Source organism: Haemorhous mexicanus, chromosome 4 (genome assembly GCF_027477595.1).
Source record: "Haemorhous mexicanus isolate bHaeMex1 chromosome 4, bHaeMex1.pri, whole genome shotgun sequence".
NCBI lineage: Eukaryota > Metazoa > Chordata > Aves > Passeriformes > Fringillidae > Haemorhous > Haemorhous mexicanus.
Window position 1 is genome coordinate 29,695,406 of NC_082344.1, and position 24,216 is coordinate 29,719,621.

A 24,216-nucleotide genomic window follows, 5' to 3' on the forward strand; every position below is an offset into this window, starting at 1 on the left:
TCAAAATGATAAAAGAACTTGAAGATGTTTTTTTTCCTTGCTTGTTTAGTTTCTGGGGACAGATTGGATGGGGCTTTAGAGACTCGCTCTAGTGGAAGGCATGGCAGGAGAGTTGGAACTAGATGACCTTTAAGGTCGTTTTCAACCCAAACCATTCTGTGGTGCTACAAATGGGGGGGTTTTTTGGTGTTTTTTGGGACATACTGTTTCAGAAACCTGGCACTGCTGTAGAATACACTGGATAATGAATTACTACGAGAATGAAACCTAACATACTTTTTACTATTAAGAGGTATGAAGAAACAGAATTCCACAGGACTGGTAAAACTTGGTTTATACAAATGGATAACCTGTAACTTTGAAGCTTTTCTCCTCTATTTAGTGTAGGGCTTTAGTCCTTAAAGATGTCTTCTGTTGGTACATTAGTAATCCTAAATAAGGGACTTGCAAAATCCCCTGCTCAGGGTAGAGGGAGTAACTGCTCTATTTCTACTGCTGAAAATAATTTTATATAAGTAGTTAATCGGTTTTTTAATAAAAAAGCTAACATTTACTGCAAGTGATAATGTGATGATAATGAATGGTACTTCTGTAATCCAGCTTTATTTTACTTGCAATTCTTTAGCATTACAGCAGTTGTCTTCTGCAGGTTTTAGGTGGTGTTGGGCTTCTTTTTTCTTCCTTCTAGCGGCCTGCATGCTGTGAGATGTACATATAGCCTGGAAAAAGGAATAGTGAGATCTGGAATGCTTTCAAAAATCAAAATTAAGGAGAAGCCTCTAAAAGCAAGTTTTTATTCATTGCTGTCTAGATAACAGTGGTAACCTGGCTTCTTTTTTAGTTCTAGTTCCATAGGTAGTCCTAAAAATTTAACTGATCAAAATACAAGCTAGCTAAAAATTGTCTCCTAGTAACTGTATGATATAGATAAGTTACTTCAAATTGTACTTTGTTAGCAGACCCTTTTTCTTCAGTTACTAAATACAAGAATACAGCTGGACCAAATGTTTGAGCCAGTCTTAACAAAAAGCTTTAAAATAGTACTATCAGAAGTCTTTTCCATTTTGTATATGAAAGTATAGCTTCTCTTAATGTCAGAATAGATCAGTCTCACTGTTTTGGATATTTTTGTTCAAATAGTGTTTAAACAGGTTAAGAACTGCTTATTTGAAAACCCTGTGCAAATTGTGACTATTCAGTCCTTCATAAATTATAGAAATTAAAATATTTTGAGAAATGCTCAAGTACTGGATGAGAAATACCGTTTGGGAGCTAACTTTATGTGAAAATGACCTTTAGATGAAAATTGGATGACTAACAAGCTAAATAAAACTCTGTTATTCTTAAGTTCTAGTATAAAGAGCCAAATGCAGACATGCTTTCTGGTGCTTGTCTCAAAGCTGTGCCCCCCATCAACTATTTTCTTTCAAATGACAGTCAATTGAGGATGCAGAAAACTAAGGGATGCTGTTTGCATGGGAGCAGGTAGGAGCTCGGGATAAAATATTAGGACACTTCCTCTTTTAGCATCTTTTTAATTTTAGAGATTTTCTTTGAAATATGTTGTTCCTTGAGGCAGTTACAATTTTTGCTGTAAAGTTGCTGCTTAAGAAGCTCTTCCTTTCTTGATAAGGAAACATTCATTTTTAGAAGGTATAGAAGTGGTTCCAAAAGGAAAACTTTTTCTTAAAACTTGGAGGTATCCCTTATAGGGATTTTATTTATCCTTTTGGGTTACTTGGCCAGTTTTTTGTGAGTTTGAGACTTCCCCAGTAGTTGCTCCCTATTTTAGAGCAATTTAGTATGCTTTTCAGATCTAGGTGTTGGCAAGATGGCCAGATATAAGCATTGCTGCCTGGTTGCTGAAGGCCTTCTGCTAGGCAGTTTGTGGGCATCTTCTGGCTTTGATATGGGGATGTTTTGGACAACATGAAGCTAAAAGGAACCACTTTGGGTGATGAATGGATATTTGAATTGGGGACAGGATCTTGGCAGAAGAACCTGTGCACTTCTGGGGAGTTCCTTTTACAGCCAGTAGCAGAGGATGATTAGGCTGTTGGTGCTCTGTATCTGTCACTTCTCTGGCCAGTCAGATTGGCAGCAAGGGGCTGAGAGACTTTTGTCTTTTTCATCAATAGAGTTGCTAATTTGTTTTAGAATATGGGAGAAGGAGATGGAAAAGGTACTATAAAGGGAAGCACTTACCTTCTTACAGATCACTCATCAGATGATATATAGCACCTTTAATTATCAATGTAAACAAACTTTTGGCTGCAGTATGCACTCTGCTTGAAATAATCTTGATGAGCCATCAGAAGTGGTAGATCAATGTGCCTTATAATCCATTTTAAAGAACCAGGAAGGAACACAACTTTCTCCTGCAAGCTGTAGCTATAATTGTTTTGCTTAATAAGTTAATATGAGAACATGAGCACCACTCGACTTTTTAGGTTCCTATGTTATTGTTCATCTGTACTTCAGATAATCTTTGATCTTTAAGGCTTACTTGGATGACATTAAACATCTGAAAGTAAAATCTTTCACTTATGTCACTAGGCACACTAGGTTGGTATTTGTGGGGAAGAGGAGGAAATAACTAAGGTAGTTTGCGCTCGGTTAATGCATAATTCTAATAATGTTTCAACTGCACAGGATGTAAATTTTACCAGATTTTGCTGATAGCTTCCTCAGTGGGTGCTATAATGTAGCATAATGGTGAGAAGTGGGGTCTTGACTTAGTAGCCGAATGTTAGTTACATGCATTACAAAACATAAGCAATTGGGTTCAGTTTTTTTCTCTACTGTCACTAAAGTGTTCTGTCATATGCTTAACTTTAGTAGTAGACAGAAGGAATAGAAGAGTGTGTGTGTGTTAAGACTTGTGAAAGCTGAAATACTATTCTGGTATAGTTTTGAGTAAGGCTGTTGCTTTTGTAGATGCTCTAAAAGGGTATTTTTAGTTGTAGGAAGCATCAGAGAAGTTGTTGTCTGGCTGATGGGTTAAATGTGCCCTTTTCTTAGGGATACAGAGATCACAATATGATTAAGAGGGAGAAAAAGCGTCAAAAATCACTTGTTTTTCTTAGGTGTTTATTGTTTGTATGTGTTGTATATGGATAGTTATCATACACGTCTTAATCAGGAATTTAGAGAAGGTCAACCAATAACAATGGATTTCGGAAACACTGCTGGGGGATAAATTTAGAAATGCTTCTCAGCTATTTCAATTTTATTTGTATGAATCTCATGTTTGGGATCTGAGCTTTTGCTGCTTCTCTTTTTCAGTGGTTGGAGCAGCACCCAGAAAATCAGTGAGATTTACGTGCTGACCATGTTATATGTCTTCTCTCTTTGGGTGGGGCGAGGCTGGGAAGACCAAAACACAATCACTTGAATTACCAGGCTCTTTTTGGTTTAGATTGTCCTGTAAGCAGGTGGCATGTTCTTAAGCAAGTCCTGTGGTGGATGGTTAGGGAGACTGGCAGCTCTAGCTGCCATCTTGGTGACTTAATTGCACACAAAGCATGGCAAACTGGCAGCCTGCAGTTGGCATGCGGAGACTTGAGGGAGTAGCAGTGCTGAACTTCTTCTCTTGCAGGAACCACTAAAATAAGAGAGAATCACAATTTACTGGTAGATGGGGAGCAATTTGTACATGGTAATACTATTTTTGTCATAGGAGCTGAACAGACTAAGAAAAAATAGGTACATCACAGCTATGGTAAGTGGTTTCACAGAACTTTAAGTATGGGGAAATGGCCTTTATTTTTACTACCAAGATCTCTGTTCACTAGAGATGAACTTCATTCTTTGCTCCTTGTAGAAAAACACTTACCTGTTTTTTTAGCTTGCAAAACTTTTATGAATTAGCAGATGCAGCCTGAAATAAATCCTGAGTAATAATGACTCTTTCTATTTGTTCCTGTTTAAAAACCATTTAAATAGATTTGTTTTTAAAGTTGCTAAAGGACAAAAACAGGTTCATTTGTCATCTGTTCTGTGTGTAGTGTACCATAACTAAGAATCGAATCCAGGGCTATATTTCTCAGTTATCTGAAATTTCAGACATTTAGTGGGTATTACAATGGCTATATAAATGCATTTTTGACTTGATGGAATACTCATTTAGATCTAATGAAATTTAATGGAGCTATCTATTGAGTAGATTTTCTAGATGAATCTAAATTAATTTATACCCTACAAAATTCAATTCTGTAGTGACCTTCTGGTTTTTGTCCTATCACCTGAACTGACTGGATTTGTCTGATCTATATGGACAACCCATATTAATATCTCTAGCAACCCTATGGTCAAAATCAGGACATTTTGCATGGAATATCTCTGAGGAGTAAAATTCAATGTTGCTGCAAATACAGATTAGCCTTAATTCTGATAACTGATAAAGCAAGTGATGTCATGATCATTAAAGTCTGTGGATCTTGTCCTTTAAAAAGAACCCAAGCCTAAATTGGTACTAGTTCTTAAACTGATATGAGATTTATCAAGTAGGAGTTGGCTTGAATTATTTCACAGTAATTTGCCTTTTGACTGTGTTTCTAAGTAAACTTGAATGGAATTGAAATACTTAAAAATGCCTGTTCTGAGAATATTTTGTTCTGTCACATTACTAGTTATAAAGGCCCTCAGTATCTGTTCTGGTGGTTTTTTTGCAGATGATTCAGCTCTAGAAGAAAGATTTGTCTTCACAAATTCCTTTGAAAGCACAATGGATGCATTTTAGAGTTCTACAGAAGTCATCTAGCAACAAAAATATTGGACTTTGAGGAATAACAGAGTTCAGAGAGCCCAGAAATTGGTCACTAATAAAGCCTCTTTGGCCATACAGCTTGGAAATGAATACCATTGAGACAGCAAAGCTTGAAGAGCACATGGAGGGTCAGCCAAATGAGACTTCTAATGGCTACTCACGACCTACTCTCTCAGTCAGTGAAGAGAACAAAAATGGCACCAGCAAACCAAAGGGCTTGTCTAATGGCTTGCGAAAAACAGCAAAGAAGTATCCTGATTACATCCAGATTGCTATGCCTGCTGAATCTAGGAACAAATTTCCTCTGGAATGGTGGAAAACAGGCATTGCCTTTGTCTATGCTCTCTTCAACTTGATTTTAACAACTGTTATGATCACTGTGGTCCATGAGAGAGTACCTCCAAAGGAGCTAAGCCCTCCCTTGCCTGACAAATTTTTTGATTACATTGATCGTGTGAAATGGGCTTTTTCTGTATCAGAAATAAATGGAATGATACTACTTGGATTATGGATATTCCAGTGGTTGTTTCTTAGATACAAGTAAGTTAGCAATATTTTTCTTCTCTGCTGTATGTTTACACTGCTCATTTTGGGTAGAAGAAATCATACAGTGAAAGCCTTAACAATATTGTAGAATAGGCTGGCAGAAAAATAACAAAAGGATGGCTTGTTTGCAAAATATTATAGAGTGTCTATGCCAGACATAGAAATACAGGTTTTCTGATTATTGAATAATGTCTTTGAATTCTGAATTTCTGACACCTATGTTGTACTATTTGAGTTTATTCTGAGATTGGGCTTTTCAAAGTGTGTTTACTGACCTGAGGATATTGAAACTGGGGAAATCATGATGGTGTAAGAAAATATCATCCAAATTTGAGGAAGAACCAACTGTCCTCTACAGCTAAGTAGAAGTTTTCTCCTGTGTCTGTCTTAAACTACATATATTTAAGTCGAGAGTGGGGTTGTAGTATGGGGACTAAAAAGAAATGGGGTTGTAGTATGGGGACTAAAAAGGTCACGGAGTTGAGAAAAACTGCCTGGCCACACCTGTAAGTTAGACTGAGGCCATCTTAAATTGGTGGTAGCTTCACACTATAAGTACGAACAAGACTAAAAGCTGAGAAGGGATGTTTTAATATTTGATTCAGAGAAGTGTGTGGTGAAGAGCTTGGGTGGTGCTGCTCTTTCATCTAAGGATTCAGCTGTTTAATGAAGCTAGAGCTCTGTAACTGTTGAATGTCCTGCATGTAAACTTTGCACTCAATCTTTCTCCTTTTCCTCACTTTCAGATCAATAGTGGGACGCAGGTTCTTTTTTATAATAGGAACTTTGTATCTGTACCGCTGTATTACCATGTATGTTACTACCTTACCTGTGCCTGGAATGCATTTTCAGTGTGCGCCAAAGGTAAGAGTCTGCCCCTTGCTTCTTGCCTTAAGTCTCTGCATCAGTCCTGACGGCTCCTCAGATCTAATAGAAGATATTGTTTCAGGTATTACTAAATAAAACAAACTACTTTCAGTTGATGTCTTCAGAAACATAGGTAGTGATAAGCCAAAACTTGTGTAATAGCAGAGCCTCAGGTTGTTGATGCAGCTGTGTGCTCCCTTTCAGATCATCTTAGGCTGAAACCGTGCTGCTACTAAATCAATCAGCTTGCTTCTGAAGCTCAAGCTAATCATTCTTAATACTGTAGCAATATTTTTTCTTGTATGGTAGGATACCCCAGGTGAACACTGTAATTCATAGCCTGATATGCAGCCTTGTGTTGCTGTATCCCTGTGAAACCCCACACCGTTATGTGCTCTACCTGGTTTCCCACACTATTTGGTCAAGAGCTATTGCAGTCCCTGAAGTCAGATGCCTGTCTCTGCTTCCAACCTGCAAGATATATAGGAATGTGATTTAAACAAGTTCAGCTGCATAAATTAACTGATAAATACAGAGACATGGATGTACTAGTAATTTTACAAAAATATTTTAAAAATTTAATGACATTGGAGTTAAATGGTGACATAAAGGAGTTGTTACTCCTACTTTAGGTTACTAATTAAAAGTTGTAGACTTAAAATTCCTTGGAACAAATCTGTTGTGTTAGCTGTACTGAAAACAAAGTATTGCCGGTTTAGTGGGGGGATAAATTTGTCACCTCTTGGATAAGATTTCTAGCCTTGAGTTACAGCATCATGGCTGTTGTTTTCTACATTGAGACAACTTGGTGATATAGTGGATGAATTACTTCTCGTATGAGTCAGTGTCTATTTGAAAATGTTTTATTTAAGTGCCACTTTTGTAAAGATTTAATGGTTTTGTTCTAACAGCTTGGGAATGACTATGTAATAGACTATGTATTGTGGAGTGAAAAGAGGTAATCAAAGGAAAATGCAAATGTCTCTGCTAAAAGTGCATTTTGCTAGCATGAAACCAGGATCAATTACTTGAACTCTGGAAAAACACTTGATGATAATTCTTCTGGATTTTTTTTGTTTTTTGTTGTATGTGAATATTTTTCTGATTATAGAAAATGGTTACCCATTTCCTAGAGTTAATTTAAAACAGCTAGATAAAACTGCCTAGTGTCTATAGAAATCAGAAGCTGGTCCTAATACATGCTTTAAAAATGTACATCCTCCAAATATGAGTTAACTCCTGACTGAGTTTGTAACTAAATCTAAAATGAAGCAAGTTTGAGGTTTTTACTCAGTAGAAACACTGGTCAGCTCTGGACAGAATAACAGAATTTGTATGCAAGGTTGTACCTGTTTTTAAATGGGTTTCATTGATTCTGTCAACTGCTACCGTGAGAGATCTGACCTTATAAATTTTTAACGTTTACCATTTCAGTGTATCCTGCATTTCACTCTCATACAATGCATGTTTTAAAATAGCCTGGCAAAGTATAGATGGAATATAGATCTAAAGTATAGATGGAATGCTAGTGTTACCAAACTGATCTTTATCACCTGTCAACTTTAAAACACGTGCTTATTTAAGAATATGTGAAAGAAACCTGAAGAAAATTAAGATAATTTGTCCTTTTGTCCCTGTCTCCCTGACTCTACATGTGTTTGGGCAACAAGTTTACTTGAGTCACTTACGATACTTCTTTCTGGTGTTCTAGTTGAATGGAGACTCTCAGGCAAAGGTTCAGAGAATCCTGCGACTGATTTCTGGTGGTGGTCTATCCATAACTGGATCACACATCCTGTGTGGAGACTTCCTGTTTAGTGGACACACTGTAGTATTAACACTGGTCTATCTGTTCATCAAAGAGTGTAAGTGATTGTACTTCAATGCACTTTCTTGTTCATGTTCATTGTACCGGGAAAACAAATCGCAAAAGTACGGGTAAAACCACTCCCCTCCAAAAGTTTCGTGTCAGTTGTACACAGACTGTATTTATATGGGTTTGAAACACAAATTGAGTGGAAATGGAACGGTGGCTCTAGTAAAATCATAAAATAGATAAAGTAGATAAGGTTGGAAGGGACCACTGTAGGTTATCTAGCCCAACCTTTCTGCTCATGCAGATTTCTGTAGAGCACATTGCACAGGATTGTGTCCAGGCAGTTCTTGAATGTTTCCAGTGAGGGAGACTTCACAGCCTCTGTGGGCAGTCTGTTCCAGTGCATGGTCACCTGCACAGTAAACAAGATCCTGCATTTAGGTAGAACTTCCTGTGCATAATTTCCTGCTTGATGCCTCTTGTCCTATTGCTTGGCACCAAAGAAAAGGGCCTGGTTCTGTCCTCTTGACACCTTTCATTTAAATATTTTGACACATTGGTGAGGTTTCCTCTCATACTTCTCCAGTCTAAGCAGGCCTATTTTCCTTGTTGTTCCTCATAAGAGAGGTGCTCTGATTTCCTAATCATCCTCATAGCCCTCCACTGGTCTTGCTCCATATCTGTCTTGTACTAGGGAGCCTGGAATTCCAGATGTGCCTCACTGGGCTGAGTAGATGGTCAGGACTACCCCCATCAACCTGCTGGCAATGATCTTACTAATACACCCCAGGCTACTCTGCCCTTTTTGGCTATTAGCGCGCTGCTCGTGGACCGCTTGGCCACCAGGACCCCCAGCTACTTCTTAGCAGAGCTGCTTTCCAGCAGGTTCACCCCCACGCTGTAGTGGTGCACCAGGTTCTTCCATCCAAGTGCAGGACCCTGAATCTGCCCTTGCTGAGTTTCAAAAGGTTCTGCCCTGCCCAACTCTCCACTGTGTGGGATCTTCTGAAGGGCAGCACAGCACCACTCCTCTGAGCTTTGTATCCGTAGCTGACTTGCTGAGTGAGGGTGAGCTCTATCCCTTCCCCTAAATTGTTGATGAGTAAGTTAAACAATACTGGACCCAGTATGAACCTTTGGGTTGAGGTAGACTGTGCCACTGATTAAAAACCCTCCAAGCCCTGCCATTCAGCCAGTTCAGTCCACCCTCACTAATTGTTCAGCCTTGCCTGTGAGGATATCATGGGAGACAGTGTCAGAAGTCTTGCTTGAAATTCATATAGACAACATCCAGTTGTCTCCTGTTATCTGTCCAGCCAATTGTCCAGATTTTAAAGGCTATCAGGCTGGTTAAGCATGACTTCCCTGCGGTGAATCCATGCTAACTGCTTAGTGATGGCCTCAAGGGTGAGCTGTTCCATCACCTTCCTAGGGATTGTAGTAAGGCTGACTAAAAGTGTTATGGGCTTTAATTAAGGGCTAAATGTGGCTAAACATGTCACCTCTATCTTTATGTAAGTGTTTATTTCTTGAGTAAACAAGATAGCTTTCATCATTTGTTGACAGATAATTTAAGTTTTGGATAAAACGTGCAGTAGCAGTTGTGCACACTGACTGTGCAGGTTAGCTGCAGGGGGTTGTAGGGAGTTTTGTGCAATGATGCTGTGCTCAAGCCACACTTACACTACATCCAGAAACAAAGTGACTTTTCTTAGGTGTGCTGGACAATAGTTACTGCAAGCAATGAAAAGTTAATTCATAATCTTTGGATGTCTTGTACTCGAGTCTCCTACTTAATGTTTTTTGTAAGAATATATGATAAGAATTTGGCAAGCATGCAGAAGATGCAGTTATGGTTTCTCCCTTTGCTTTACATTTCTCTGGGGCATGGGAGGAAAAAATCTTCTGTGCTACACTGAGAGCATCTATTAAAGTGTTAGAGAACTTAGCACTGACTTCTAAATCTAATTTATGGTAAGCAGTGCTTCTATCCTGGGAGCTTGGCCACTCATGAATACATAGTGGGGAGTTCCCTTCTCAGTTCATATGTTTGGAGTTGGAGTCTTCCCTCCTATTTGTTGTATCCCAAACTATGCAAATGCTAGCTTGGCTCATGAGAATGTGGAATTCTCATTGAAACAAAAATAAGACTAAGCAGCATTAGTTTGATGCCTTCCTTTTATTAAAATATTCAGGGAGCAAGGTACTGCAGTGCTGTATTCTGCCTTAAACAAAAAACACAATATAAAAGGGCCTCTTGAATGTGATAAACTCCAAATTGCAGATTTGAGATGTTCTTATTTGAGTAGTGATTTATGATGCTGATTATAGTCTAATGATTCTTAGACTTAGGTCTAACAATCATCACTGATTACCTTGTTTTGTCTGCTATGTTGTATTTTAATGCTATTCACATACTCAGTTGTACCAGGAAAGATGAAGACAACCCAATGTTTTTTGGGCTGGTTTCTCCTGTCCTTTATATTATAAAGGATTGGTGCAATTTTATCATGCAAATTTTTGTAATAAGCTCTTTGACTGCTGCCTAATTGTTAGGCATATATTTCACTGAAATTGTGCTCTATAAATGAGAAATGCATAGCTTTCCTTTTTTTACCTCTCATATAACGACCAAAATGTTATCTGAACTAGGGCATAAGCCCTGTAATTGCTCTGAATTAGATGCTGCTTGTGGCAGTCTTTTTTACTCTTTCAGTAACTTGTCTTTGGTGTAAGATGCATTCTGAGGTTTTTATGTCTGGCTTAGTGGAGTTTTTGCTCTGCTCATCTCTTCCTTTCATACTCTGTCATTTTTTCACTTATTCTCTGAACCCCGCATTTTTCACCAGAATAGTTAGTCAGACACACCACAGCTAAAAATGTGAATTTCTCAATGCTGTTTTCATCAACTTCTTCAAATTACTTGGCTTCTTGTAAAAAAAAAAAAAAAAAAAAAATTAGTAGATGGAGATCTGTCTGGGTTTTGGGGAGGGTTAAGAGAATTTTTTTGACACTCGCCTCAAAAAGTGGCACTACAGTTATTGTTTTGCACAGGCCTCTGAGAGCCTACTGGGTAGGCTTGTTGAGATCAGTAACTTTTCTGCTGGTGTTGTATGAAAGTAAAGGCTGACCATTGCCTGACAAGGCAAGAGGTGCCAAAACCTCCCACTGAGTGAAATGAAGCCAGTTAGCCTGTCAGAAGTTATGAATAATCATGGTGACACTCAGGCATTTTTTCAATGGGGAAAGAAGTACAGGAGAACTTTTCCACTGAGGTGGCATTTTGAATAGCTTTGCTCCCATTTGTTAAATCTTTAATGAAAGGATATAAATTCCCATACTGCCCTTTTCTGTACAGTGTATTTTGTTTCATAGAAGTGAGGCTTCATGCAAATTAATGAAAACCTAGGAATTAAAATGAATGTCTTTCTGTTTAATTTGTGATCTCTGCTCAGGTTGTATCAATTCTAGAGGCTTGAGTTTACTCGAATATAGACTGTGAAAAGATTAAATACAACCAAGTTAAATAACCAAAGTGTATGTTTTACCTCAATTTTGTCTCTTCCTCTGCACCCTAAATCCTAGAAATGATTTAACTGGAAAACTTAATTTGACTAGAAAATGGGTGGCAGTGTTATCTAGCTAACCCATCTTGTGCTCACTTTAAAAAGTAAGAACACTGCAGTAAGTTTGTGTAATTCATTATGTAGATTCATACAAATCAAAACAAGGGATCTGTACCAGTGTGATAGCAGGGGATCTGAACCAGTGTGATATGAGTTATGTATTCAAATTTAGCAGCTTAAGTTAATTTTCTTATCTTTTCTCCTAGCTTTTGTGGATTGTTAGAATAACAGATGGCTTTGTGCTGTTTTTTCTCCATCACCTCCCTGTCTCACAGATTCACCACGTCATTTCTGGTGGTATCACTTAATCTGCTGGCTGATGAGTGCTGCTGGCATCATTTGTATCCTGGTTGCTCATGAACACTATACCGTAGATGTCATCATTGCCTACTATATCACCACGCGGCTCTTCTGGTGGTACCACTCCATGGCTAATGAAAAGGTGAGTGGCCTTCACAATCCGTGTGTAGCCTGCATTTGTTAAAATTGCCTGAACCTTAAAGTAAGTTCTTAATCTCAGAATAAAAAGATGTTCCATATTGAAGTTTAATCAGAATGGGCAATGAATTTCACTTCATTGTTTTTTAAGTAAATAATATTAATTTGTCTTTAAAATATTTCTTGAGCTTTTATTGTTTTGATGCTGTAGTTGATTTATAGAATACCCCTTCTTTGTCTCAGCTTATGAATAAACAGTAGTTGAGTAATAATATTTCTGGATAACTGAAATTACCTAGACAGTCTTAAGCTGTGTCAAGGGAAATATAGGTTGGATAGTAGAAAAAAGTTTTTCATGCAAAGGGTGATAAAGTACTGGAATGGTCTGTCTGGGTAGGTTCTGGAGTCACCATCCCTGGATGTGTTTAAAAAAAGACTGGATGTGGCACTCAGTGCCATTGTTTAGTTGAGATGCCAGGGAACAAGTTGGACTCAATCTTGAAGGTCTCTTTGAACCTTGTGATTCTGATTCCTGAAATTCTAATGACAATTCTTGTGTAAATGTCGTTAAAGGTACACAGTTCAGAAGTTGGTTGCTGCTGTTGTTTCAGCAACACTTTCAAGTAGAAGCATAGCTCTTTAGCCCATTTATTCTAATTCTCAACTGTTACTCATCAGTGGAAACATGACATGCCTGAAAGCACTCATATTGAAAAGTCTTGAGCACTTTGTTGCCCCAAATTTTGCACAGCAGCAAAGCATCCCTTTGTGGTAAAGATGCTCAGTTTGTAGTATGTATTTGGACTCTAATGTCTGTCTCAATTCTGTGTTTTTAGGCTAAATACTCAGTCTTTGCAGAAATGCATGCACACACATTGCATTTTTGCTGTTGTCTTGACTCTGTGTAATTGATGATAAGCCTGTAAACTGACAGTTGTCTTTTCCTCTTTACATGCTTGTACCAATACAGACTTTAAAGGTGTCTTCGCAGACGAATTTTCTCTCTCGAGCATGGTGGTATCCAATATTTTATTTCTTTGAGAAGAATGTGCAAGGCTCTGTTCCTTGCAGTTTTTCCTGGCCAATATCTTGGCCTCCCAGCTGCTTCAAATCTTCATGCAAAAAGTATTCACGGGTTCAGAAGACAGGAGAGGACAATGAAAAATCTACCTGAAGAAAAGAAGGAAAGCATCTGCTCTGGTTTTTTTCATTTTTGATTTTTTTTACCAAAACATTAATGCTGTAACCAAAGTTCTTTAAAAGACTGTAACTGAAGAAGTGGACCAAGCTTCTGTGCAATTGATGGAAAGACAATTATAGACACATATATTGCATTTCAGATGTTTTCCTCTCATCCAGCTGTACAGACCTATTCTACTCTTCAGTGCTAATGAAATGCACCACTGATGGAATTTTTTTATTAAAGAAAAAAATGGAGCAGGATTGTGCTTTATTAATGAGATAGAGGTGCCAAAGACCACAGTAACACTTGCATTACTATCACTCATCTGCAGAAGCACCCAAAATTCTCCTCTTCAGAGCTCTGGAGTGTTTAAGGGCAAAAACATGCTAACATGTAAAGGCACGATATTGGCGTATTGAGGGGTATAAAAAAATAACACAGTTGTGGGAAGTGGTTTGTTGCATTATTCTTGCTAATGAAGGTAAGGCCTTTGTGTGTCTGGTACAGCTGGACGCAAGTCTGACTTTTTTACACACTGTGGGTATGAATATCTTAGGACCCTAAAATATTACTTAGCACCATTAACTCGATGTATTCTACTATAAACCAGTTTTTACATTTTTATTAGTAATTTTATATTTAAATAGTTGTTACCTGATGAATTTGCAAATTAGAAACAGCTGCTAGCATCAGAGCTCAAGGAGCCTAAAATTTTATTTTTAGTAAGAGACGCAGTTTCAACATCTGAATCTTGAATTACAGCTGGCCTTGTGTATATAGCTCTACAGTGCCTGTCAGTGTATATAGATGCAGATATACACAAAAGCACATACCTTAAACAAAATTATTTACTGGGAAGAGTAATCCTGAAGTTCTTGATGCAGGCAGAAGTGGTACAGCTCTCACCTGCTTGAGGAATGTAAGGCCAGGTCCAAAATGGGGCTACATTTAAAATAAACATTTTAATTTTAGTAGCAATCTCTTGCTGAAGCTATGTAGCAGGTTTGCTTGGGAGCCATAGTTCTCCATTGAATTTCTTTTTTTGTCTTTTACCTCTTGACACACATTTCTGTGACTTGCTTTAAAAAAACAACCAAACAAAAAAGTGCTAAGATGAAATACCTACAACAGCAGCATTTCTTCAATTACAACGTAAAATAATTTAATCTTAAATGACACTGTGGTAGACCTCAAGAACAGATTACCTTTTTTTCCCAGGGTTGCAGTCCAGTTGAAATGGCTGTCTAAACAAGTTGGCTGAGAATGGGGAAAACTACCATGGGGTGAACATGTAACAAAACCACAGATTAACAGCTACCTGTTTCTTGTTGGTTTATGTTGTTTTGTATTGTCGTGAAAGCAAAGTAGAAAATTAGCACACCATGTTTAGCCATTTATATTCTGTAATAATTTCTGCAGTTAACTCTATTTTCAGATATTCACTAAAACCTAATGAAAAGATAAAACTGCATTGTATTGAGGTGATACTAATATAAACAAAATGCTGCATATTTTAAGAATGTCTTGAACTGAGTGACAAGTGTGAACACAATTTAAATAATAACTTGTTTTTAAAAAGTCCAGGGTTAGTTATAAAATGAAATACAGAGTATTTAAATAGAATCATTTTCAGTTAAGGGGATCATTTCTCTGAGTTGTACATGAGAATATTTTTGTGCATTTCAAGGATTTTTGTGCATTATCAAAATAATACAATAAAAAGTGTTCCTTTCAATACATTTTTGGAAAAACTTAGTTAAGAAAGAAATTCTGCTGCGGTTTGGTTTTGTTTTTTAAAATTACTTTAGTAGACTGATAATGGCCCCTGAAGTTGTGTGTATATGGGCATATATGTGCTTTCATTTGCTTGCTTCTAGCAGACCTTGAACAGCTACAAAGCCAGTATCAAAAAACTTTTGAAAATCCTTTTTCCCTATCATATAAATGAATCTGTTCAACACCAATCAGTAGATCTCCTGAGATACTTGTTATAACAGTACTACTTCACAAATCATAATTTTTAAAGCTAAAATCTAAGCTTTGTGATACCTTAAATATGGTCATGTTAATCCACTTGTAGTAATAATATCTTTTTCGAGTTATGAATGGGTTTCATTAGTAGTCACTGTGCCTTGAAAATAGCATGATGAAAAGCATTACCTAAGAAGCTTAAGCAGTGGTTTTCATCTGGTGGCTGTAAAATAAACACTTTGACAGTAGGATTTGTGTAATAGATCTGCAAAGCAGGTTTTCTTCCTGCAGGATGAGGTGTTCGGGATGTTTTACACTTATTCCTGTTTCTGAAGGAAAAAAATGTGAAAGTGATGAAATAGAACTAAGTACAGACTCTGCTTTTGTTGGGCTGTGTGAGCTTTCATTCTACTGCTGAATTTGATAGAGACTTCTATTGTAATACAACAGGAAAGTTTAAGTAGCAGCTCTAGCTCAAAATGCTTGATTCCTGTTCTGGCTCAGTCCTCCCTTAAGTACTTAATATTTATCCATTGTATGAAAGCTCTCAAAGGGATATGTGCCTGTTTAATTAGCAGAAAGCCCCAATTTTCTATCCTCTTAATAGCTTTTAAGTGCTTTACCAGCTTGGATGGTGTAGCTGTATTTGATGACTCTTTAGACCTATATGTAAGGTGATAAAATGGGGTAAGTAATGATGTATTCTAGTTCTTACTGTTGTAGTCATTTATCCAATATAAACCACAACTGCTGTGTAAAAAATGACTAATTGTAACATCTTGGTGATCATTGTATACAAATACTGTGAAGCTTAAAATATAGTTTCATCATAAGAAGCAAGAGATTGCAGTAGGTAAAAGGGAGAAACTTGGACTCCGCTTAGGCCTACCATTAAGTGGTTGTTGTATTATTTGGTCTGTATATGCCCAATACTTTGCAGTGTTTCACTAATTTTTTTCCTAGTTACAGTAATATTTCTCAGATGTCACACGAGCTGCCCCTTTCCTGTGACTATAACATGCTCCTCTTGACTGAAGAGCATTTATATGTTGAACTTTACAGACACTTAATTAAAAAAACCCGCTACATTTGTGCACCTACCTATCAGTGTGACTTAAATGCTGATGGGCTTTCTTAAAATGCGTAACACCAATTTAAATCTGCATTTTAAATGATAACTTGGGCATTTAAAGAAATGTGCTGCTAAGTGGTCATGCTACAGATGCTTACTCCTAAGGCCAGAAATTAGCATCTACTTGAAAGCGCTGTAAATGGACGCCTATTTCGGTACGTGCTTAGCACTCCCGTGTGGACATAAATGGTACTAACTGTTAGTCATCCACTGCTGCTTTCTTGGAAAGATCGCCACAGGTGGCGCAGCAACAAAAATAGCTGTGGTAAACATTGCTATGAACCCTAGTATGGGATTTGCTGCCCTCCTTAAAAAAAACTGATTGGAAGAGAAGGAAACTAAAAAAGATTATGTTAAAATACACTACCTTCATGTAGTGGAGAAATAAAGCTCAGCAACAGAGACTGAACTAGGAAGTCTTAAAAGAGATGAGAGACCATTCTCTTAATTGGATTATTGCGAATCCGCTTTCTAGGGTCTTAAATCAGAATCTGTTCAATCTCTGGCTTTCTCTTATCAATAGTATCTGGCTAGGCAGTTTATCCTAAGTTGTTTGGTACTAACCCAAATTCTTTTTTTCATTTCATTAGATGGTATTTACTGTTCTTGAGACAGATCTATTAGCTTCAGTGCAAGGTGAAGTCTTTCCATGAACTCTAAATTAACTTTCCCGTGGCTCTATGTTGGTTTTTATGTTTGATGTTTGCTTGCAGGATTTTTTTTTTTTTTTTTTTTTTGTAAAAGGAGTTTTGGTTTTTTGTGGTTTTGGTTTTGTTGGTTTGTTGTTTTGTTTTTGTTTTTAATGCATAAACCTTGAATCTTAAAGATTCATGGGCTTATTTTGGAAGTGGGTCCAAGCTGCCAGATGGACTAGAACCATTTTGCCTTACTGGCAGATGTAATAGTTGTAAAACTCCATTGTCATCTTGATATTTTCACAATATACATGTTTTGGACTAACCTAGAACTCTTACATGGTCACACAAAATTAGAGTGATGCTATGAGATTGAACACTTCTGTATTGAAGTGTTCTATTCCAGGCATTGTAAAATCAATGTCTTAAATTCAGTTACTGAGAATAGGGATCTTAAAAGTAAATACTCCTATTAGACATCATTCAAATGAGTATTGCTGCTTAAGCACACATGAGAAAAATATCCTAGCATGCCATTCAAGTAACTTTGCTTACAGATAAGCCTTCATGTGCCAGTCTATGATGCTTCTTAGAATCCAGAGAGAAGTGCTGTGAAACAGAGAATACAGACAAAGGCATTTGTTGTAGTATTTATAAGGAAAAGAAAAGAAGATTAAAACACAGAAGTAGATGGTGATCATGTATTGCTTTTTGCATGAAATTGAGCTAGAACTACACCTAACTTGTAAGAAGTGTAGATTTAAAATGTGTAATAGTTCTGAGAAAAAAACCTATAAGGAAGCAGCAGTATTAAGCATATCATTCTGTGGTACAGGTGTGTATCTGTGCTGGCTCTCATCCATAAGTTAAAATACAAAAACAAAACACAACTCAGTGAGAAATGCTTGGAGATTGAAGTACTTATATATTATCAGTCTTTTATAAGTTGTTCCTACAAGCTGTCACTAATAGTTTCTAAAACAAGAACAAAGTGCTGCAATGCTTAAAACACACTTTTTTCTAGTTGGCTTCAGTTTCCGTGCATTTAACCATATGATTAAATCTCACTAACCTAGAAAGCCGCACATAAGGATGTCAGGCTGGATACAGGTAGCTCATGTATTTCAAGGAAACTTTACAGTTTTGAACTCATCTTTTCGAATTAAACACTCAATGCCTGAATGATTTTTAAAGACGGAATAACAATACTGTGCAGTCTCTAATGAGTATATGAAATACTGGTGTTGAGGATTCCTTCTTTCTATTGCAAGTCAGTGATTAAAAACCCACAAAGGTTTGTTTTCAGTGAAAATTTTTTAATTGGAAAGAACTTCGAGTTGAGCAAATAGCTAGCTGTTTGTTTTCTGTGGCTCTTGGCTGTGTACTAACCTTTAAGATGCAAACTAGGTGGGAGGAGAGGGCAAGACCACTTCTTACTGGGAGGAGCAGTGTGTGACTTTTTGAAATAAAATTACATTGGCTGCATGTTACATGCAGTCTTATCTGTACTACAGTTGAAAAAAGATGTTGTATTGTAGTACTATATTTAGTGTTTGCACTTTTAAAAATGATTCTGCAGTGGCTGACCCAGTCCTTTGCTGGATGAGGAGTGAGTGTTTTTGTCTTTTCCTTGCTGTCTGCATGGTGAAATATAACTGGTTTTAGTTCTGGTAAATGTCAATGAAAAAAATTGCAGATCCCTTGGATACAGTACCTAAGGTGTTTTAAGGTGTCTGTGCATGGGTTTCTTCTGGGAGAAATATTCTTCTTTCAAGCTGTGCCTAAAAAATAATAATGTTAGCTCTTGCATTTTCTCTCAGGCTAATATGGTCTTTAGGAGGTTAGCATTTGTGGCACTGCAAAGAATTACTAGAGAAGAATCTCTGTTGTGCCAAATGAGTTCAATTTTCACAAAGTATCTTTGAACTATGCTTGAAGATGACTTTTGGGTTTTGTTTTGTTTTTTTTTTAATTAAGAGAAAAAATGGTCAGAAATGAGTCTGAAATAAAAGCATCTCCAGCAGTTGCGGTCAGGCACCGTGCAGGCACATGGGTGTGGAAAGGGTTTCTCTGGCATAAGCAATATTGGATTCAGTGCACAGCGGCTTCCCTAGGAAGGCAAACCAGGTTGTACTTGTACGGCACAGATGGCTGTGAGCCATCCCTACCTGTCCTTTTGAGCTTCTTTTGGGCTGATAGTGCAGTACTACAGGTGGCAATAGTTAAAAAGTGAAGGTCACTTACAAATCAAAACTATAAGTGGGGCTGAAAAGGCAGATCTCTGTAAAACCACTCATCAGAGAGCTGCATTCCAATTCAGTGGAGCATACAATTGGGTGCATACAATTGGTTACTTGAGATGTGCAAGTTGCATTTAAGATGAGTGGGACTGTTTGCTTTCGACATTTTTTGGGGTTTTTTTATTAAAGGTGGCAGGTGTGCTGAGAATACCAAAAGAAAGTTTATCTCCCTGCTTACTTTTACCTCTGCCATTGAAGTGTTTGTGTATGAACCTTTAACAATATTACTTAACTCCAACCCCTCATTACATTTTGAGTAACTTAGCAGTGGTTTGTTACTTCTGTAAAAACTGGGTTTGCATTTCACTTGTTTCAGTTTGTTGCAACTCAAAATGATGCTTATGCTGAAGCCTGTGCTGCTTTAGACTCCTGTCTATCTACATCTGCTTCTACTAATTGTATTTTCTAAATGTCTCAATACAGAAGAGTAGAATTTACATTTGAGAAGGCTTCATAATTAACGCTAAAGCCAAAGGCATTCTTGTCAGACACATCTTTGCACAATTTGTACTTGAAAATATTTTCAAGTTTTGAAACCTAACATGCTAGGACATACTTCTTTTCCCTCAGGAATCAATTCTTGCTTCTTAAATGTTTAGCACATTTGTTTGTGTTCATTTTCATGATTCAGGAGAGTATATGTGAGATGTGAAAAAGGTTCTGCTAGCTTTTGAGGTCAGGGTTATACCAAGGAACCTGAAAGTAAAAGCAGAAATAATGATTTGATGGCTGTGGTTCTCATGCTTTCCATGTGACTTTGAAAACTCTCAAGACTTCCCTAAAAACAGCACAGGACCTCACTTTGGCTGCAGCATGGTTTCATCCTTGTCAGCTGACAGCTTTTTTTGCAGGACTTCTCCTAGGTTGGGTTGGATCCTAGGTATCCACAGCTCTTTGTCAATTGGAGCTGTATATCCTACCTTGGAAAAGCTAGGCAAGAAAAGACATTGGCTGCTGAGGAGCCCTCCAAGGTAATATGAGAATGCTGTAATGTGTGCATGGTAAGAAGCTGATAAGATGGTGTTGTTTGTAGCTTCAGGGTCCAGTTCTGTAAACACCATGGAGCAGACTACTACAATAACACACTGAGAAACCTTTGGCGCTGTAGTTTCTACTGATCTTTGCAAATTGGGTTTCGTTTTCATAAAAATTCTTCACAAGTAGCAAGAGTTGGCTTTTATGTTGTAAAACTTTTAGGATGACACTTTATAACGGATATTTTGTCAGGTAACTGAGTGTTATGGTTTGCTGCATACGTGCAAGAGGTACTAGAGCTAGAGTTGTGATTTGTGCTGCAATCTGTTCCCTGTGTTAAAAAAACCCAAACCAAAACCAACTATTGCACTAGCTGTACTTAAAAAAAAGGAGCAATAATGGGAGCATCTTGTAGCTTTTCCCTCCAGAGGTGCTGTCATGGTCACTTCACTGTCAACTGTGAATTTGGTAAAACATCTTGAAGAAATTGTCCTATGTGGTTTACTTGTTTACTTGGCACACACAGGTTGAAATTTTTTGTCAGCCTGTGTGCTAATGAATACAGGTGCACTATTTACACAACCACCCACATCTTTAAAAATCAAAAATCTTACATCTATTTATGGTGCTAATAATCTCAAATATTATAAAGAGCTAGTATTCTCTTATTACACGTGAACTCTAAGGAAAGCTGTTGTGACACCTTTCAATAAAATAAAATTTCTCTACATTTTAAGCCTGTTCCAAATGCTTTTTATATAAAACAACACTTTTCTATTTCATATTAAAATGGCAAAAAATAGTATTTTAATGCAGGAAAACATTAGGAGTGTGTACTGTTCTAAATTACATGTCCAGTTCTAAATTTTCATACATTTAGGATAGCTCATCTTCTGAAACTGTCTAAAATATAAGAATTTCACTAGGTAGGATTAAGGGACAGGCTGGTAGTTTAAATAAAATAATTTTCTGGCTTTGTCATGACTGTTGAAGCCTTGGGGACAGAGAGAGAGGATGTGAAATGGGCAAAGCTGTATTAGGAGGTCACTGATTATATAGTGTAGATGTATATTTTACTGAAACTTTAAAAAAACCCCGAACAACTTGTGATGGATATGACCATGTAGCTGTCTAAAGAACAGAAGTGAAACAACATAATCGTCAAGGCACTTCACAGTAGGACATTATAAAAACTTGTGAAAAAACCTTAAACTAGATTGTTTAGATTGTGAAACAACAAAGTAATTTTCTAGCTTTGTTTGAAAGCTTCACAAGCAACTTTTTCTTAAAATAGTTTTTCATCTTGTGCCTTCTGTTGCAGAAGTTATTGTTGCCTTCCTCCCACCTTTGGTTGTGATTTTATTGTAAATAATGGACAGCGCACATCCAGATCTTTCCAAGAGGTGTTTTTGGGCAGCAGTACCCACACTTTCTATCCACAGAGAATACAAAGCCTTTTGTTCTTGTTAAAGGCCCTTACTTGTGAGCTTACAGTTGTGAAGTATCTGCCTGTGACATGTGGTGGTTCCTGCTGGAGTCAGCTCTTAGATGAGCATGATGCCCTTAATTCATCTGGACATGTGAGCGTGCAGAGCTGGTGCCATGCCCAGGTGCACTGGTGGCACTGCAGCACACCCTTCTGCTCTGAAATGGTTGTACCCCAGGTTGCTATGCTTCATGTACTAGAATAAATTCTCTTTTATCACTTCCACTTAGTACTTCCAGAAGTAAGAGGGCTTCTCCAAGATCTATTTGATGGAACTTCTATATCAGTGCAACGAATATTCCATGTTTAGAGTAACTTAATTTAAAGCAGAAACAAGCCTACTATCTAGGATAGAACCAGGGCTGGGTGGGGTTTTTGTTGTGTGAAGGTGGGTAGTCTGGTAACAATAGTCTGGATTGTCTTCCTACTTGTCTCTGTGCCTGCTTTTATAGTAGGACCCTTGGAAAAGCCAAAGATTGAACTAAGTCACCCATAATAGTCCTAAGCCACATTGAAATATAATTTTCCTGTCTTAATTACTAGATGCTTCAGAGAAAATGAATTGTATTTTTTTAATTTACAAAAAAAGTGCAATACTTACAGAAATACTAAGAGGCAAATGGCTGCATGTTTCAATGCCCTGCAAAAACAAAACCTTTGAGTGTGTGACATGCACTTGACCAAAAGTGGGTTTTTTTAACTTTAGCTGCTGTGTTACACTAGTGCACTGAAACATATTTCTGTAACTCAGAACTTTCAAATCCTTTCAATGTGCTTTTGACAAGGAGAGTGCTTTTTATGAATAAAGTGCCTGTGGAAGTAAAAATCCAAAAGTTGCATGCAAGCTCAAATAAAGCATATAAAACCACAGCCCACACTTGAAGAGAATGGGTGCTAAGTCAGCAGCTGCATAGAACAGCTGGTCAACAGTCCTAAGCGTTGATAGGATTCAAAGATTAAGTTTGAGCAAAGAATATTATGTTGCTTTTGAGAGTTTACTGTGTTAATTAAACTTCCAATGCTTCTGCTTAGGCCTTAACTCTGTAACTTGGTTATCTTCAAGGAAAAATTAGTTCCTTTGAACTATTCTATTTTTAATACTTTTTTCATGATAGCCTTTACTCTGGTGGGGATGTTTGTTTGCTTGTTATGTGGAGCTATTTTTGACCTGTTAAAAGTAGAGTCACCAAATGCTTTGATTACTGAGTTAGGGGTAAAAGATTTTGACAAATGGTGTTTCCTTAAGTGCAGAATTAAAGGGGTGTGTTTTTTATTACACTGATGCTAGGACTGAACAGGAAGGATTTCCATGGATAGTACTGTAGTGCTGAAGCTTGTATATGTAGTTATTAGGAGTATGCAGAATATTAGTAAAGTACTTGGATATGTCTTGCTATAATTTCATGCTTTAAAAAGAGGCTATTTGGTTCTAACTTAAATTGGAGAAACTGATTTTAATGTTGCAACAGCTATTATTTTAACTTGAAATATCCACTTATCTACTGGTATGTTAGAGGAAAAGCTATATTTTATCACTTAACATTTTGAAGTTATTCACATTTTCTATCAAAATTAATGTGCAATTAAATCTCTGGACATCCTAGAATTAGCTATATGCCACTGAAACCACACTTTCAGCTGCATACATAGGGAAGTAAGGCATTTTTTAAATCTAGTTCAGCTTCCTGACTAGACTGAGAAGGAAGTGGGGCTAGATTACTCTTGTACAAAGAAAACAGACAAAAACAGTAATGTGTTTCAGCTGTGCTGAATACCTTAGCTTCTTATTTTCATACTACAGAACTTAAACTTTTCTGGAGAGTCAGATTTAAAATATCCTTAGTTCAGCTAAATTTTCATCTGTTTTTATATATTTTTTCTAATAGATGCATTTTATTTGTATACATTGTAATTAGCCACTGAATTTCTGCCAAATATGGACAAAATAAAAGCTGCGTTCTCTTCTGCCAGTCAAAATCTGTTTTTAGTTTTTCTGTTTGGTTCAGTCCATGGCTGGTAAAATGTCCACTTGCTGTTTAGATTACAGAGACAGTTGCCTTAATTGCTCAGAGGAAAACTGACCTTGACCATTTAAAGCTTTATGTATTTCTGAAATTGCTGTAACTTCTGTATAATTGCAATAAAACCTTTTTAATACAGTTCAGCCACTATTTTATGAGCAACTTGTCACTATCTTTACTGAATGTTCAACTGTTTGTTTAGCAAAACCCTTTTTAATGGGAAAGCTCCCTTTATTCTGTCCATTGTTTTGTATTTTGGGGATCACTTTATAGAAGGAGCACTGTGGGCCAAACAAATACTTTTCTCTGTTAGTGATTGTGTATCAAGAGCACTTACTACACCCACTGATGCTGCAGCAAATTATTGTGAGGACCAGACAGTGGGATTTTTTTTTGACGTTTAATTACCTCTCTAGGGGTTAAATTTTATATTGCTGATCAGCTGAGAAAAG

The 24,216-nt window shown here is 37.2% G+C and overlaps 1 protein-coding gene across 3 annotated transcripts in view; it reads left to right on the top strand.

Moving 5' to 3' along the window:
* The window catches only part of SGMS2 (sphingomyelin synthase 2), a 44,718-nt gene extending 20,804 nt beyond the window's left edge, over positions 1–23,914 (top strand). For all 3 annotated transcript variants that reach the window (XM_059844234.1, XM_059844235.1, XM_059844232.1), the window contains exons 2-6: positions 4,674–5,308; positions 6,061–6,178; positions 7,893–8,046; positions 11,899–12,065; positions 13,032–23,914. In XM_059844234.1, coding sequence (XP_059700217.1) covers positions 4,854–5,308; positions 6,061–6,178; positions 7,893–8,046; positions 11,899–12,065; positions 13,032–13,235 — 1,098 coding nt within the window. In that variant the 5' untranslated portion in view covers positions 4,674–4,853 and the 3' untranslated portion in view covers positions 13,236–23,914. The remainder of the gene's footprint in view (positions 1–4,673; positions 5,309–6,060; positions 6,179–7,892; positions 8,047–11,898; positions 12,066–13,031) is intronic.
* The last annotated feature ends 302 nt before the right edge of the window (positions 23,915–24,216 follow it).